A 17580-nucleotide genomic window follows, 5' to 3' on the forward strand; every position below is an offset into this window, starting at 1 on the left:
TAAGAATTTATAGACCACTGTTGTTTGAAGGTGTGAATGTAGGGTATGGCTGTGTGAGGAACAATTCCTGATATTCTCTAACATGTCTCTACACTTAGGCAAGGCTTTGGAGGCTTTTTGCAATATGGCATCACCCACTGCACCATCTTTATGGGGTAACTAGTATTATTTTGCCCATTTTACCAGGGGAAAACATTGAGCAGCAAAGAGCCCAGACTCTCACCCAAGGTCGAGAGCACTCGGTGGGGATCCAGGAATAGCACCCAGCTGCTTGGCTTGGCCTTGGCCTTGCATCCCAGGAAGTTGTCTCACACCACTCAGCACTGGCTGTTCTTTCTATCCTTTCTTGGAGTTTAAGACTCCACAGTGCACTTAAAAATCAGCATTAACTTAATCAAGGCTCCAATGTACAGGAAATTTATATACCCTGGTAAGTGTATACCAAAACTTACCCCTGAATGTGAGTGTTTGAAAAATTGGGCAAACTGACAGGTTGGGTTTTTTTTCCCCTGGAAAAATGCAGGGAGGTCCTTCCCTGCTTTTGCATATTGGTGGCTTCTACAAATGACCTTTGCCCACACTGTTATACCTGAATACCAAGCAGCATAACCAAACCAGCATTTTGTCTGACAGCCAGCTCTTGCTGAGGGGAAAGACCTTGAATATGAAAGAGCTTTTTAATATGAATCTGCCTGTACCTATTGGTGACTTACAGTGCTTAGTAAACGTTGCTCCTACTGGGAAAGGGTTAAAAGGCTGTGGTGGGCTGGGAGGAGTGGCATGTTGTCCTGGCTGTAGGGAGTGGGATTTCTGGGTGGCCTGAGCCGCCTTTAGGTAGGAGCAGGATGCAGCTGGTCCTGAGTGATGCTTCTAAAGCTGTATCTTACCAATTTCTTTCTCTTAGTACAGCTGAAATTGCAGGTTTGTGGCGTGACTCAGTGCAGTGCCTGGCCTTAGTTCCTTCCTGGCGTGCCTGCAGCATGGCATAGTCCGTGTGGATTAGCTGTGGATGAGGTCTCACACTGAGCTTTTCAGATTGCCACTAAGATCTTTATCCACTGGAATAAAAGGCCATCACCCCCTGCCCATATGTGTTCTCCCTGCAAAGCTGCAGGCAGCCTTCGTGAGCTGCCCACGTTCCTGCAGGCAGCTTTTTGGGCTGCTTTGAGAGCTTTTTGTCTGCTTTGTTTCACTTTGCAAATAACTGTGGGTAAAATCCATAGCCTTCAGTCGGTTCCTTCAAACTGTACAGCATCAATTTGTATCTGTACATGTTATTGCTCTCTAATGGCTGCAGAGCCCTCCTGCCTTGATAACCACATCAGGCAGTGGCTGCAGTCCCAGAATTGCCAAATAGTGACCCGCTGTGCCAGTGCTGGGCTCGTCCCTCCTGTGCCCAAGTGCTGAAGGTGGCAGGGACACGTGGTCCTTTCTGGCTTCCTCCCACTCATTCCTGAGCTGTACTGTTCCCATGCAATCCCTGGTACTGGCTTAACCTTCCCCTGCTAATCCCAAGTCCTCCTCCTCCTCTTCTCCCTGCTTTCAAATCCCTGGCTAAAGCCCCTCTCTGCTATGCTGCCTTGTGGCAAGGCTGGATGGGGGGTTGTGTGCAGGGCAGGGTCTTCTGGTTTGTGGGGTCTTTTAGGGCTCACTCCTTTCCTAGAGGAAGCCTTGCACCCCAGTTTATTTAGCAGAGGAATGAGGACCAGTGAGGAGCCCTGGGTGTCCTGGGAGAAGGGTCCTTTGGCACACGAGGGCACCCAGTGGTGGCATCAGGTCTGTTTTGCATGGAAGGCAGGGAAAGGAGGCTGCCTTACTGCTTCATAGAAAAGCATTTCCTTGCCAGTGCAAGGGTAGGAAATTCCTGCTTGCTTGAGAGAGGAGACTTGGAGATGGAGAAGCTGTAGAAGCAGAGTAGTTTAATCTGCTGATCGACGCTGTTGATCCCAACCCTCAAGGCTGGCTTAGAGGGTGAGCCTCAGAGGGGCTGTTCTGCAGCAGAGTCAGAAATCCCATCTTTATCCCAGACAAAGCAGCGAGTGCACACGTGACAGACACAAAGCAAATACAAGGGTGAAGGGGTCTACGTGTCATTCATCAGCCTCCCGTTTCCAATAAGCAGTTCTAAAATTTTGCTGCTCAATACCTGACTTGCTTGAAACATTGGACAGCATGAAAGCTTTGATGCCTCCCTGTGCAGCCAGATTAGTATGTATATCACAGAGGATTGCTCTAGGCCTGGCTGGGTCTTTTAAATCAGTGGAACACAGGCTCTGCAAAACGTTTATTGACTCCTGACAGTAAGTGACTCAGGGTAGGATGGGATGGACAATAAGTTGTCAAGGCTGCTCAAGGCAGACAAAAAGCCTGGAGGCAAGTCTGGATGAAAGGGAGTGTGATGTCCATCTGCCTTCAACTATGTGAGGTCTAAAATTGATATTTGAGCTGACATAGATAGAGAAATGTGCAACACAGGGTCTGCAGTATCTTGAGTTACAAAGTCGTTGGGATTAGGGGAACACCTCAGCCCTCCACAGAAGAAGATCTGGGGTTATTTATGTCATTCTTACATTCATTTTCCTCATGCTACGACCTCAGTCACCCAAGAGATAGATGTGAGACTTTCTGGCAGCTGTGGCATTTCCTCCTAAGCCCCATAAAATGTAAGTACCTTTATCAGCTTGTTCTTGTTACTTCTGCCACCCTGAGACAGGGACTTGGAGTCTGCTCACAATTGATGAATGAGTGAAGCCTGAGTGTGTGAATTGGCTCAGGTGCCAGTCAGCCCTGCCACGTGGGCAGGAATCAAGGGGTTACATCTGTGCTGATCTGAGGGTTTCCAGGACTGGAAAGGCTCAAAGAGGGAGGCGGTGGAAGGGTTGTAAGGATGGCTTGCTTAGAAAGTGGTTCAGAGTGACTGGACATAAATCCTGGCTCATGATGGGCATGTTCAGCTGTTACCAGCATTGGACTGGAGCTCAGAAGTCCCCAAATTTCTGCTGGATTTGGAGTGTTAGGGTTGGTGCATGAATGAAACTGGAGGATTTGTGTTGAGGCTCCTTTCTACAAGCAGGGAGTCATGGAGCAGGTGGGAGTGACAGAGATGAGAGACTGATAACCTCTGCTGAGGTGTCCAGAGAGATCCATGGTGGGATCTCATCCTGGGCCATCGTGTCTGCAGAGAAACAGGGCCATGGGGGCACGTGGGGCAGCTGTGCTGTGCTGTGAGCTGAGATAAAAGAGTGCTGCCCTGCAGTTACATGGAGAAACACAGGGAACAGGACAGACATGGCTGGGAGAGCAGGCTGGGCTGCTCAGGCAGCTGTGGTGATTCATGGGAACGTGGACACGCTTGGTTTGTGCCATTGGCAAGTCAATGAAATGCAGTGGAATCCCTTCATGAAAAGCCATTGACAGCCATAGAATTAAATTTCCTGAATTAAATGGCCGGGAAAACACCACAGATATTGGGCTTCCCTTCTTACTCAGTTTTCTTTACACAGCCACAAAAAAAAAGTACAAAACCCTCAAGCAGCTTTGGATAACAGATGCCTCTGTGTTACCTGGTTCCCCTGTTGCTGTCTCCTGCCACCAGTGCTGTCCATCCCTGCTACCAGAGAGGATGCCAAGCACTCAGGTTCACAGAAGGTGGTTCTCCCTTGCTGTTGTTGGTTGAAAAATCACCTTGCACTTCACATACCACCTCCAAAATTGAATCTTGCTACTATGAAACTGGAGCCGAAGTCAAGCAGATGGCACTGCAGAGGTGTTTCCAGAAACTCCATTTCCATCACTGTGTGTAGTGTTTTTTCCAGAAGGGCCATTTTCAAAACTCAGTTTGCAAGACTGTTATTGATTTGGGGGATGGCTTAAAGAGCAGGTGACAGTTCAGATGTTGAAAAGCAGCTGTTTAATGTGTGGTACAAATAAATGGGGTACCACACCCCTGAGGAGGCTGAGGGGTACCTGTGTCCTTTGGTGTTCTGGGATGGATTGTCATGGGAGGCAGCAGCACACGTTTGCAGGCATTAAGCCCTGTCTGCCCTGCAGCAGGGATCAGGTTAGGAGCAATCTCTTTTGAAGGAAATTGTTTTTCTTGCAAGTACAGAAGACATAGCAGCAGCTGCCAAAGCACTGGGTGTTGTAGAGACTGCTGGTGCCCCTGAGCTCTGGGCACAGCAGCTTGTTCTCATGCTGAGCTTTGGGTCTGAAGTCATGAGCAGCCCCAGTCGTTAAATTACATCCCTGGTGCCCTGGGCTTCCTTTTCCTGTGTCCTGCCCAGAGCCTGCTTCATCTGTGATGGGAACTGGTGCCTGAAGCTGCTGAGCTCGTGCTGGAGTTTGGGTTTGAATGCTGGAGCTGAAGTGGTTCTGGCCCCAGTAAAGCCAAGGTGCCCTGGGACCAGGCAGAAATGGGTGCTGGGGGTTGCAGACAGCAAAGGCGTGTGGAGATGGGCATCTGTGTGGCATTCTGCAGGTGTGACAGCTCCCTGCTGCAGCCCAGACCTGGCCAGTGTCCCATGTCAGGGAGCAGTGCTCTGGGGGAAGGTGCCAGCTGTGGGCTAGCCTGGCCCTTGGAGGAGGCTGGCTCTTCCTTGGGCCACCCTTGAGAGCCAGGGGTCTCCCTTGGGAGTGCTGGCTGGTCCAGGCAGTGCTCCCTGCATGGCTCAGTGCTTCCCACTGGGAGCAAACCTGGTGCTGCTGTCAGGACGTGGCCTCTCTGAAAGGGTGCCTTGTGGGTCTCCTAAAGGCAGATTTAATTTTAGTTGTGAGCACTGCAGTGTTGAATAGGCAGCGACGTGAAACAGAAGCACAGTGGGGGTGTTAAGGGGTGGTAATAACATGGCTGTCATGAACTAATGTTGTTGGGAACAGGCTGTGCTGCCTCCTTTTAGCTGTGAAAATGTGCACTTGCAGAGGAGCTGGGGCAAAGGGAGGACAGGCTGTGTGGGAGAAGAGGGAGCATCCAAGGCCTGGCTACTGCCCTCCCTGCCTGGTGGGCTCCCCCCCTTGGCAGAGACCCGGGGGAATTGGCCCATGATGGATCTGGGAATGCTGGGGAAGGGAGCAAATATCACAGAGAGCCTGGGGAGGCTCCATGGGGTTCAGTGGTAAATGGTGACATCCCTCTCCTTCATCCCACTGATACTCTCTTGAATCTTGCTGCCTTCAATGTGGGACCAACTCAGTGAATATTGTCCTGAGACACTGCTTGTCCTTCTTGTTATTTTTGTATATACATTACTCTTTGTCAGGAACATCTCTCCTTAGTCCTTTGGTGCTTCAGGTTCCCATGGGCTGCTCCTAAACCCCACTTTTGGGGTATATTTTGTCTGTTAATGATCTCCATCTCTCTCTGCTCCCTGCTCTGGTGCTCAGCCCACTCCTCTTCCAGCCCAGCCCTGTTCTTGTTGAGGCTTTGACCTCCCTTTCCCAGAGCAGTGTTTGTTCCTGGGCCCTGACAAATGCAGAAACACCTTGAAATCTGCTCTGCTGCAGGGTTTGCTGTGACCATGAAGAGCAGACCTTCAAAAGCTGCATCTTCAAACACTTGTGGGCAAAATCTGTCACAGTCCTTGGTGTGACCATGGAGGAGATGCACAGCCTGACATGCCCAGTGGGCTGGTGCTGAATGGTGCCACAGAGAGGGGGACAGCCTTTCTAACCAGTGTTCTTCCCTGGTTGGAAATCAGAAATGGGGCAGGCCATATCTAGAGGAACCATCTGTAGAAGCTTCTGGAAAGATTCAGCTCTCTGATGCTGATTTTGGACTACTCAAGGCAATGGTTTTATCCATGGAAGAGGGAAACCTGGTTCCTCCTGAGCTGGAGGTGGGAGTGTCCAGCCTCATTTGAACTACAGGAGGGATAGAGGATGGAATAAGTACAAGCACTGGCCTGGGAGATGTGTTTCCATTATATAGGGAATATAAAACTGTAGTCTTGCTCACCTATAGGCTGTAGTGCATGTTATTTCTGGAGATGAATAATATGCTAATTTAACAATTTCGTTTGTTAATCTAATAATCCTGCCTTCTTTACCTAATGTCAGAGCTATTGTGGAACTGCAGTAATGGAATTGCAGCTCTCAGAGCTGCCACGTCCTGATCAGAGCTTGGATTGATACAGAGGGCTGGAAGACACTTCTGTCCAAAGGTCAGCTCTGTTGGGTCAGCACAGAGCATTAGTTTGGCCCTGTGCAATTAGAGATGTCTGTGCTGGGAGCAGATTTAGGCTTTTCCAAGGGGAAGCTCTGGTTGTTTAGTCCAAACTGAAGTATTAATAAAAATTCCCAGCTGAGCACCAAAAAAGAAAAAAAAAATCCACTTTTTTAAGTTTCTCTTTGAGTTTTTTGAATGTTTTTCAATATTTTACTCTTTAAAACCTTGGGAAAGATGACAGGTGTAAGGGGAGGATTGGCCATGAGTGAAATTTGTGTTTGTCCCTCCCAGTGAAAGGTCATCTTCTCTCCAGAAATAGCCCAGAGGAAGGGCAGAGGTAAAGGTCTGTGCCCAAGTGGGCAACCAGTGTTCTGAGAGCTCAGGAGAGCAGAGGAGTGGCTCTGCCCACCAAGTGAGATGTCAAACACTAGATGCAGCTTTTTTTGTTTTTCATAGGTTTTCCATTTCTTGGAGTTTCAGGTGTGCCATGTGTTTTGGAGGATGCCATTTGCAGAGTGTTGAAGTCTGGGGAAGCAGGGGCTGGTTTACGTGGGGTTTGCCCCAAGTGGAAAGGAACTGCAACAAGTCAGTCACGTTCCTTTGGTGCCTTGAGGCAGTGGGGTCACTCTGAAGCTCTGAAAATCTGTTTGTGAGCCCAGGAAATGATGGAGAGATGGAAGGGTGTGGAGGGAAGGAAGGACACTGCCATGGTGGCCAGCTCCTGCTGTAGTAAATTAGAGAGATGGGGCTGAACCCCTGGGCAGGGTGAGAGCTTGGTCTCCAGTCTTTAGGGATATCTTAAGTCCCCAGTGGCTTGAAATCCCTCTCCCATACTGGAGTTAAGTGCAGGCAGCAACAATAAGGTTTGGCCCATGATGGCTCTGTTTTAATCAAAGAGATATGTTACTCTTTGTTAAAATAAACATTTTCCCCATCCTGTTCTATGACTCAATTTTTCTTATGCTGGCCTCCAATGTTTTAACTGCCTTCTCAGATACATGGATTTATTTCAGATGTATTACAGAAGAGATCTGTAAACCAAGTGCAAAGCTTGTGTACGTCATTTTTAGCCAGTTTTTTTTTAGGAGATTGCTGAATTTTCACACTAAAATAAGACTATTTTTTACATCAGTAAGTATTTTAGCCCCTCAGACTAGCTGGAGAGGGGATTTTGGCACCCTCAAGATTGCTTTCAATGGGAAACCAAGTACATAAATATGCCTGTACTCTGTAAAAGCTGAGAACAAATCATGCCAGGTGCTATAAAATGGTCTAATGTACAGCAGGATGGCAGTTCAGCTTCAGAGCTCCTGTCAGAAGGCAAAGCTCCTTCTCCCAGGAAAAACTGGATGCAGTTTTCAGTGCATTAGTGCTGAAGTGCCTTCATGCTAAAAATCTTGGACTGAGTCCCTGGATTGTCTTGAACTACAGGAAAAGAAGGAACTGGCAGGACCTAGACCACGGAGCTGTGAGAGGTTCTGACCCATCCCAGGAGATCCTAACTGCAGGTCTCGGATGCTGAAGCAGAATCTGGAGGAGATGAGACTCACCAGTGGCACCTCAATTGGTGTGTGTGCAGAAGTAGGGCTGGGCAAAGAGTTTTTTGTAGCGCTTACCAAAAATTATATGTGAAGACAGAAAAGTGACCTGGTGACTTCTAACCTGGTAAAATCTCTGGTGAGATTCTTCTAGGAAGGATATTCAGGATGTGGTGGAGCTGAGGATGTGCTGGGTTTGGAGGCAGGGGTTGAGCAGTAGAAAGGGTGGTGGTGGTTGGGCTGCTAGCACCAGGCTCAGTATTTTAACTGTAACAGAAATGAAATTGAAGAAATTTATTTGGGAGGTTTCTCTGCTGCCAAAGTGGTGATATTTGTACTTTTATGAGACTTTTTGTTGTTTGTCTCGCTGAGATTTCTGCATGAGACACAGTGTTCCTCAGTGGTGAGGGCTGATGTTGTGGTCTGGTCCCAGCAGGGCTGTACATGTTGAAATTTCAGCAGTGCTTTGCAAGAGCACCCTAATCCCACTCATTTGAATATTTATATGCAGCATTACTAAGGGCAGTGCAAAATGGTTGGATTTTAAGTGTTTTGCTGTAAAGCACCAGGCATACAACATGGTTACTCCATTAAATGGCTGCAGTGGGGATTTTGTATGCATGGGGCATTGGAGGCTGCATGTCCAGGCTGGGAAGTGTAAGAGATGTTGCCCTGCCTGGCAGAAGGAAATGGGAGCTCTGCATTTCCCAGCAAAGTGACAATTCTGGTTGTGTCCCACTGGCTGCAGCAGGTGGTGGGTCATTTATTTTGTTGGATGAATAAAAGCCGACAGCACAAGTTAAATAAATATGATGGAATACATTTCTGGGTACAGAAACTGCAGTTCTTGCTTAGAGGTGAGATCCATGCTTGTGCAAGGAAAATTTAAAAAAGCAACAATCAATCATCCTCTTTCTGTCCTTAAAATGTGGACTTCAGTTTTGGCCCAGGATATGCAGTTGTTGTCTACAAAGGCTGGTATTGAGGCCAGGGTTTATTTATTTAGTAAACATAATGCCTGAGTGCATCAATTGATGTTTAAAAGCATTTACCAATGTTCTGATTGTGTGCTGGTCCATTACACTTTATGGAGTGTGAGGACCACAACCTTTGAAGAAAAAACTCGTGGTGCTTGCTTCATTTGTAGAAATTAGTCCTAATACTTGACATTATCAAGTTAGTGATAGTTGATATAACATTTTGAGAGTAATTAGGAGCATGAATTTATGCTCAGATGGATGTTCATTTAAAAACTGTGGCAGCTTTGAAGATCATGCTTGAATAATCCTGAGGCTGAAATGTGGGTTTGTACCCAAGTGAACCTTGACAGCAAATCTGGAGAGGGGGAAATGCTTTAGTAGCTCAGTTTTCCTCCTGTATGTTTTATGCCATTGTAGCCCTCTCCAGCATGCCCATGGGGGCACCAAAATGGAGGACTTTTGAAAAAGTGGAGATTTTCTGTTGAACCACAACACTTCTTGCCTGTTCTGAGCCACATCTTTGGTGTCGAGGAGACAGAGTTGAGCAGGGCTCAGTCTTAGTGTGGTTTTTGGATGGATGATGGCTGATGGTGTGCAGTGGTTTAAAGGAAAAAACCAACAAGTTTTGGTGGGTGGAGGACACACAGGAGGTAGAAGCATCACAGCAGAGCTTTTTGGTGCTTTTCTTGTATTCATACCCCAGCCCTCTTTTGTAGCTTCCTTACAGCAGCACAGATTAACACTGGACAACGTAACACTTGACATTCATTAATTCCCATTTTCAGCTTGCCTTGTCTTTGGCAGAGGTGGTTCCACTTTCTTATCCAGCTGATACTTTGGAGAGACTGCAGGGGCATGGGTGCTTCTGGACTTGCTTCCAGGCTTTGGGCACAGGCACTGGAATCTGCATGGCCAAGGTGTCAGAGGTGGCTGATGCTGTGAAAGGGGTTTATTGCTGCCGTGGTATCTTTAATGGGTACAGGTTGGATGCTGATTTCTTTTCTCTGTTGCATCTCTCACTTCCAGTTCTTGGTGTCTTCCTCCAGCCTGTCTGTATCTTTATTGCAAATAGGGTAAAAATTGCAGTAGGGTAAAAATCAACTGGGTTTTCTAAACTATTTATGAAGGTTTCACAGCAAGTCTCAGTGCTGAGCAGTAGGTTGAATTAAAAGGGATGGTTGGCTGGTGAGGAGATGCCTGTTTTCCCCGGATGGTTTCATCTGTCAGGGTGAAGCTCTACAATCCATTGTTGTGAGCAAACTGTAGAAAAAGCAAACCTTTGCTGCAGTATCCCAGGGTGAACACTTACTGGTTCTACTCCGCCTGATTTTGCGTGACTAAGTGCCCCTCATGGCTTACATTAACATATGTTTCCAAGAGGTTTATTTTGTTTTGGTAAATGTTTATACGATATTAAGTTCTTACCATTGTCTGTAAATGTTTGGGAGGTGTGCAAGGAGGCAGCAGATTCCTGGGAGAAGGATGCTGTGGACACACAGGGATCTTTTTCCCCTTGGCTGGTGCTGAGGGAAGCAGGAGCCCTTCACCATGGCAAAGCTGGGGCATTGCCTTAAAATACAAACTGAGGTGGTGATGCGTCCTATGAAGGCAGGTATAACTCCTAAATCCATGGCTTGAAATGCCTCAGCTTGCTTCCCTTTCCTCCAGCTTGTGGGAGATGGGGCGTGCCATGGCCCAAGTGTTTACCCTGCTCGTGCTCTGTGGGCTTTAATTAAAGTGTCAGTACACGTGGGGACTTCCTGGGCAAGCCAACAAGGACAAATTTAGGAAGAGGAGGGTTTGTTTCTGCAGATCATGCTGTCTAAATGGATGGTGTCTAGCAACATGCCCCTCCTCCCTGATGGCCACATCCAGGGGATGCTTCAGCCACAGCCTGGGGCTGCTGGGCTGTGCTTGCTTTTATTACTTTTTGTGTTGCATACTCTTTAAAGTAAAGCTCTTTTTCCACTGCTAGAACATGGGCTTGCTCAGGACGTATAAATTGTGTTAATAAATGAGTGAGGAGCCCTGGTGGGTGAATTGGCTTCCTGGTGAAGTCATAAATTTGGAGAGGATGATGCTGCCTTGCTCCACAGCCGGCGTGTGGGTTTTGCTTCCCAGCGCCGTGCCTGGAAACCTGAGGGACCAGGGAGAGGTTCCCATGTCTGGTAATTTGGGGTTCTTGAGCTGAGATGGTGTGAAAGACCATCTCCAGTCTGCAGGAGGCCTGGGAGACCTGACACAAACCCCAGCTCATCAACACACACACTGCTGTGGGGGCAGGAGGAGCCTGCAATTTAGGAAAAGCTTCTAATTTTCCCCTGTTTCTGCCATGATGCAGCTCTTCCCCTCTTCGCCTTTGCTGCTGGTTCTGTCCTTGTGTGTTAATTATCAATTAGCACACCAAGGACAGGGCAGGAGCTGCCACTGCCTCTGTGTCTTCCACACCATATCTCACAAGACGGGGCCTTGGGCAGCTTCCACCGTAAATAGACATGTAAACTGGGAAATAGGGACGCTTCCCTTTGCCTCCTATGAGGATCAGCATTTGCTGGCTTTCCTGGAGGAAAAAGGTCTTTTCCTCAGGCTGCCTGGTTTGGAAGCAGAGCCCATGTCCTGCAGCTGGGGGTGGGAATGATTTGATATGAACAATTTGGATGTGATGTTGGGTGATCAGTTTCTCAGGAAAGGAGGAAAGACTGGGAACTGCCTTTCTTGATGGCAGTTGTGTTGGTTTTAAGACCTCATAAATAGTTGGAGCTCTTTTATATTTTCACCATCTCTCCCAGGCATTTTCCCATTAGGATTAATGTAGTCGAGCTCTGTGCAACAAACAGTTCATTGCAGTGATTTGCTGATTTTTTCAGTTGCTGAAAATTGTAAAAACCTCTCTAAAGCCTGCTAACCAAATCTTTCTGAATAGAAATAAATTACTGGACAGAGTATTCACTCTGGTGAATTCACTATGGTGCCCTGCAGGCCAGGGGTCCCAGGTGTGTGCCCAGGGAGCTGGGATGGGACCCAGGTGGGCTGAAGGCAGTGTGGGTACCCCAGCCAGCACACTCCCATCATCTCAGCTCCAGCAGCCCATTTCCAGCCGAGTCATGCTCTGTGCTCAGGAGAGGCCCCAAGCTGGTTTTTTGTGCATGGCTGAGCATTAAAGGGTATTTCCAGCACTTGTTTGCCAGGAAAATACGGCACTGAAGGCCCTGTACTAATTAATTGTAGTGGCAGGAGGAAGGGGAGGGAATTGCTTTCTCATCATGGCTGCTGTGAAGATGCTCTTGAAAAAGCAACAAATAATGTGTGGATGCTGCCAGGGCAAGGAGATTGTTAAAGGATATTGTTCACTGCGAGGAAAACACTGTCACTGAGCAAAAGCAAACAAATTTCTCCCTTTTCTTTTGCAGGGTCGTCATGTTAAAACAGGCCAGCTTGCTGCTATTAAGGTTATGGACGTCACCGGGGTAATGTATCCTCATCTTCCTCCTGCATTCTGAAATTACAGATAAGAGGGGAAAGGGGATGGGGTGTGATAATGTATGGGGGTGGGTGGAAGACTGATGTTTCCTGGGGTGTGAATTGCCTTTGTCTTAATTTGATGTGTGCCATTAAAAGGTTTTAGTTTTAATAAATATGTGAGAAAAAAGTACATCTGGAAGAGTTTTGGAGATTAAGTTCTTCATGCTGAAACAGAGCAGCATCCAGTTCCAGCAGTGGCTCTTTTAAATATCCTACTAAATTCTGAAGAAAATCAGAGATTGATTTGAGTTGGAAGGAACCTTAAAGATCATCCATTTGCAATCCCTGCCATGGGACACCTTCCACTATCCCAGGCTGCTCCAAGCCCCATCCAACCTGTCCTTGGACACTTCCAGGGATGGGACAGTCGCAGCTTCTCTGGGCAACCTGAGCCAGGGCCTCACGACCCTCACAGGGAAGAATTTTTTCCCAATATCCATTTAACCCTGCCCCCTGTCAGTTTGAAGCCATTCCCTCTTGTCCTATTGTACGTGACTTAGTCAAAAGTAGCAACAGGATTGTGTATTCATAACTCATTTTTGTTTTTCTGCATCCATGATTTTCACTGGAGAGCTTTTGTTCACCAAAAATATGTCGCAATTATTGTAATGAATAACTTCACGAGGCAAGTTGAATAATTCCTGTGCATCCTGCTGATAAAGAGGAAGAAAACCACACCATCCTGGTCTCAAAGGTGGCTCTTTTGAAACTTGTGTCAGACTGAGAACCAAGAATTTACAAATCATTAAATTAATAACAAAATTTTGGGGAAAGGATGGTTTCACCATTTCCCAATTGCCACAAAACAAAAAATTATTTAAAAACAGAGATGCATTTAGGAGCGTGAAGTTGCTTTTTCTTGAATATTTTTTTTCCAAGTGCAGTACTATCCCTCCCAAAGTTCCTGCACTGGAAACCATGCCAGGCTTGAGAGTAAGAATGTGTTTTGCTGTGTTTTGTATTTTTTTTTTTTTGACTGGAATAACACATTTCAAAATTAGGACTAGATCACAATCTGCCCACCTTAATTTTTGAGTTAATGTTTTAGTAGCTTTCAGGAGCTCAGCACATGCAGAAATGTCTCTCTGTGAAAGCAGTCAGCTGGCCTTGGGAATCTGTTTTGAAATACCTTAGATGTTGTGGTGTGGTATTAATATATATGGGACCTTCGTCCAGGTTATTTTTGGTGCTAACAGGTGAAATGGTGTGTGGAAATAAGTCTGTAAATGTGAATGAGATTTGTTCCTGTTTACTTGTAGTATCTACAAGTGCCATTTATCTCGTTCTCGTGGGAAGCAGGCTCCAAGGGAATAGGCAAACCCACCAAGCATAAACCCATGGCATAAATAGCAGTGAAATTCCCATGGGATGAAGTCTGATGTTAGAATGAATTTTAGCTGAGAAATCAAAATATTACTTTGAGGCCAAACACAGGCTTAGATATGAATCCACACTTAATTCAGTTGTTTTAAAATACTTCCAGGAAGGATATTGGAGAAAAGTACCTGAAATCTGATACTGCCCAATAATAATTTCATACACATTTTTAAGTAGGTGCCCCTGGTCTAAGACTTTACCTTGTAAAGCTGGGCCTCATGTGTGAATGTACAAGGTGTAAATCAGATATTTGTAATGGGATGTGGCTTTTGGATATTTAGTTGTTTTCCCCTTAGGCTGCTTTTAGGCAGGAAAGGCTCATTCAGGGCAGGAGCAGGCGTGGGCAGGGTGGGCAGTGACCACAGTGCAGGCAGTGCTGACCTGTGCTCTGCTAAGGGCTGTCTGGGCTTCGTAGCTCTTGGTGCTGAAGGCACTTCTAGAGCCTGCAGGAATGGTCCTGGGCGTTGCTGGAGGAATTTCCAAAGCTGGTCCCTGCATCGTGCCTACAGCCATGCTCAGCACCTGCTCCAGGCTCAGTGCAAATGCTGCTGCTGAAAACCCAAACTCAGTCCTTGGCCTCCTCCTCACACACAATTTCAGAGCTGCCGCTGCTCCATTTGATCCTGACCTTCCATCCCACCTGTTTTTCCAGGATATCCCTGGTGACAGTGTGTCTTTCAGCAGTCAGCAGAGAACAGAATTAGTGGGGCCATCCCAGCCATAGCCATCTGCAGCTTTTGGAGTGTGCAGCCCAGGTTGGATGGGGCTCTGAGCAGCCTGGTCTAGTGGAAGGTGTCCCTGCCCACGGTGGGGGGTTGGAACTAGGTGATCTTCAAGGTCTCTTCCAGCCCCCAAACCCTGATGATTCTGTGTTCAGTGAGCTCCCAGACAGCATTTCATCCTGACCACTTGCTTTGTGCTAAACCCCAACAGGCTCCTGACAGTGATGCTTTGTTTTACTCATCTCTGCTCTTACTAATTATCTGTTTGGGAAGATTGCAGAATAGAGGTCCTCAAATTGCAGTACTTCATCAGTTTGGGCAGCTGCTCTCTCTGAATTAAGATTCAGATTCCTTTTCCAGGGGCTGGTCCTGCTGTGTGCTGCATGACCTACATCCAGTGATGGATGTAACAGAATCAGTTGATGGAGGCAAAGTGGGGCAGCAAAGCCTGGCCTGTGGCTTTTGTTGGGTTTGGGATTGGAGTAGTTGCAGCAGCTTGCTGTGATGATTCCATTTTCTTCCCTACCTCTCTGGATTTGCTGAGGATGATTGTTCTCAGTAGTCCTGCTTGGAGCAGGAGTTTGGGCTGGAGCCCCTGAGCCTGTCCATGCAGACACATCCCCAGGTGCCATCCGCAGATCTTATGCTTTGGAGGCTTTTTCCACCCATTTTGAGTTCTTCAACTTGAAGATGGAATCTTTAGACCAAGTGTCCCTCTGGCTTGCCTCCATTTTTTCCTAGAGAGCCAGGCATGAATGGAGGGATGACTGAAAAGCTGGCTGGGTGCTGAGAGAGCTGGAGGAAGTTTGTCCTTGATCCCAGCACTGTCGAGCATCCAGCTACCTTTCAGTTGTTGTTGCAAAGGGCTTCAATTAATAGAATCATCTCTGATAACCTTCATGTTATGTGCCCTGGTTTCCTGGACAAATGAAAACAAGGAAAGTTGTGTTGACTGCTTGAAGAGAGGTGATAAAGATTCTTCCAGAATAGTCCCCTGGTTTCCTTTGTAATATTTGAGCTTGTTCCTCCTCCTCTTTGGTGCTTATACCCTCTGTGTTCTTACCAAAAATAAAACTGGAGGTTGTTTATACAAGCTCCATCCAGATATTTCTTGTGCTTGTTCTTCCTGTCTTCACCTTTGCTGTTCTTCCCTGAAAGGTATTTTGGGAAGAAAGATGTATTTCTGTCTGTGTTGGGTGACACCTGGTCAGGGGGCACTGCTGCTCAAGAAAAGCTGCTCCTGCAGCTCTGCTGCTCTCTGGGTGCCTTGTCCTTTGCCCATTTGTAAAACTGAGGTCAGGAGAGGCAGGTGAGGGACACAGTGGAATAAAGGAGAATGAAGAACAAAGAACCCTTCTGGTCCTTTATAATAAAGCTCACTGACATCAAGGTGCTAAGTGCTTCCTGTGGAAATACAGGGGGCTGGAACTCAGTCAGCTTAAAATAAAACCAGGGCACGTTTGATGGGTGTGAGAACAAAGAGGTGGGACATCAGCACAGGTATTGGTGTGGCTTTTCTGCCTCTGCTGCTTCAGCTAAAGCCACTTTGTGGGTGGGACAGAGAGGGGCTGGGACAGCCCATGGGAATGGTGCTTGTCACCAGGACTGAGTTACTCTGATGAGTTTGTGGGCAGGCAGCCCCTGCCTGCTCCCCATGTGGTGCCACCCCACCACCAGCAACTCCTGGTGTCTCCAGAGGTCCTGTGCTGCTTCCAGGGTGGGCAGGAGTGATGTGCCAGGGAGCTGGGGGTGCAGGAGCCCTTCTGCCATGCAGTGGTTTGTAGAAAAACACCTTCTTGGGCCTCTGGTGTGTCTGTGAGGGTGTGTTAATGCATCACCAGGGTAACACAGGTAAGGTTGAGCCTCAGAGCAACATGAGTCTCCAGAGCAGCTCTCAGGCTCCCAGGATCTGCTGCAAAGTGGCTGTAAAAAATGATGCAAAAAACCTGGGAGGTCAGTCAGGAATGGGGTGCTTGGAAGTTCACCCATGTGCAAAGACAGCTCAGACCCTGTGAAGTGCAGTCTCCTAATGCCTCTGGTTTTGTCTTTCTTTTCTTTTCACTTCATCCCAGGATGAAGAGGAAGAGATCAAACAAGAAATTAACATGCTGAAGAAGTATTCTCATCACCGAAATATTGCTACGTATTATGGTGCTTTTATTAAAAAGAACCCACCAGGCATGGATGATCAGCTCTGGGTAAGTTGCTTTCTTTTCTGTAAAATAACTGGGATTTAATAGAGATTTTTTTTACTCTGAATTGTTCTCTTACCAGCACCCAGCTTACACAGAACCCCTTCTTTTGCATTCATCTTTTTTCAAAGCCATGGCTTTGATCAGGCTCTTGCTGCACTGCAAAACACATCTCCATTTTGCCTTCAAATCTTTGCAGGCTGATTGTAAACCCATTTTTATTCTGAAGTGTCATTAGCAATATCTTTATTACAATAGTCAGTTGGAAATCATTCCAGCTTCTGGTAGCTGGAGAGAGCTGGGAACATCTCTGGGAAGATGGAGGCTGAGGGTGACTCCTGCCAGCTCTTGGCAGTGCTTCTTGTGCTTCACATGTTGTGGAGCCTTTGCAGGCAGATAAAGAGGAGGGGGACAGTGAGGTGAGGTCAGGGGGATCTGTGGCTGCTCAGCCACTTTGGTGGAGATGCTTGACGTTGCTGAAGGGCACTGAGCTGCTTTGCATCTCCACAAATCCTTGGCTGCCTCCTCCTGCTGCTTCCCTTGTCAGGGCCTTCTTGGTTATTAATTCAGCTTTCCCAGAGCAGGGAGGATGGAGTTTAAATCTGCTCTATCCCTGGGGAGAGACAGAGCACCAGAGCCCACTCCCTTCAGCAGCAGCTGGTGCTCAGGGGGCTGGGCAGGGCAGTGGCACCACGAGTCAGGGCTCCGGTCATTGCTGTAAAATTAATTAAAGTTGTTGTACTGTGTTTTGAGCTTGGCTGTGCTGGTTGGAGTCTCTGGAGCAGCAGCCTGCAGTGCCACTGGCCATCAGAGCAGCAGTGTAGGACCCTGCTTTCCTTACAGGTCTCTTGGAGAGAAGGCTGTGTTACCAGTACAACGACCTGGGTGTTGTCCTGTGGTGGAAAAAGTCTTTATTTCCTCACAGTCTTGTAAATCCAGTAAATTCTGCCTTACCCATGTGAGGGGCTTTTTTAAGTCTGTGCCCAGTGTTAGGACTGGTGGAGGTATTCCTGGGAAAGCTCCCCAGCCCTGGAGGAGAGGTGTGCTGGTGCCACTGTGTTTAATAGCTGTTGTTTCAGGATCTGATTG

General features: G+C 47.4%; 1 protein-coding gene across 4 annotated transcripts in view; it reads left to right on the top strand.

Moving 5' to 3' along the window:
* The window catches only part of TNIK (TRAF2 and NCK interacting kinase), a 149927-nt gene that overhangs the window by 65952 nt on the left and 66395 nt on the right, over positions 1-17580 (top strand). For all 4 annotated transcript variants that reach the window (XM_059855775.1, XM_059855777.1, XM_059855778.1 and 1 more), the window contains exons 3-4: positions 12089-12145; positions 16372-16497. In XM_059855775.1, coding sequence (XP_059711758.1) covers positions 12089-12145; positions 16372-16497 — 183 coding nt within the window. The remainder of the gene's footprint in view (positions 1-12088; positions 12146-16371; positions 16498-17580) is intronic.

This window comes from Haemorhous mexicanus, chromosome 10 (assembly GCF_027477595.1).
Source record: "Haemorhous mexicanus isolate bHaeMex1 chromosome 10, bHaeMex1.pri, whole genome shotgun sequence".
Taxonomy (NCBI): domain Eukaryota; kingdom Metazoa; phylum Chordata; class Aves; order Passeriformes; family Fringillidae; genus Haemorhous; species Haemorhous mexicanus.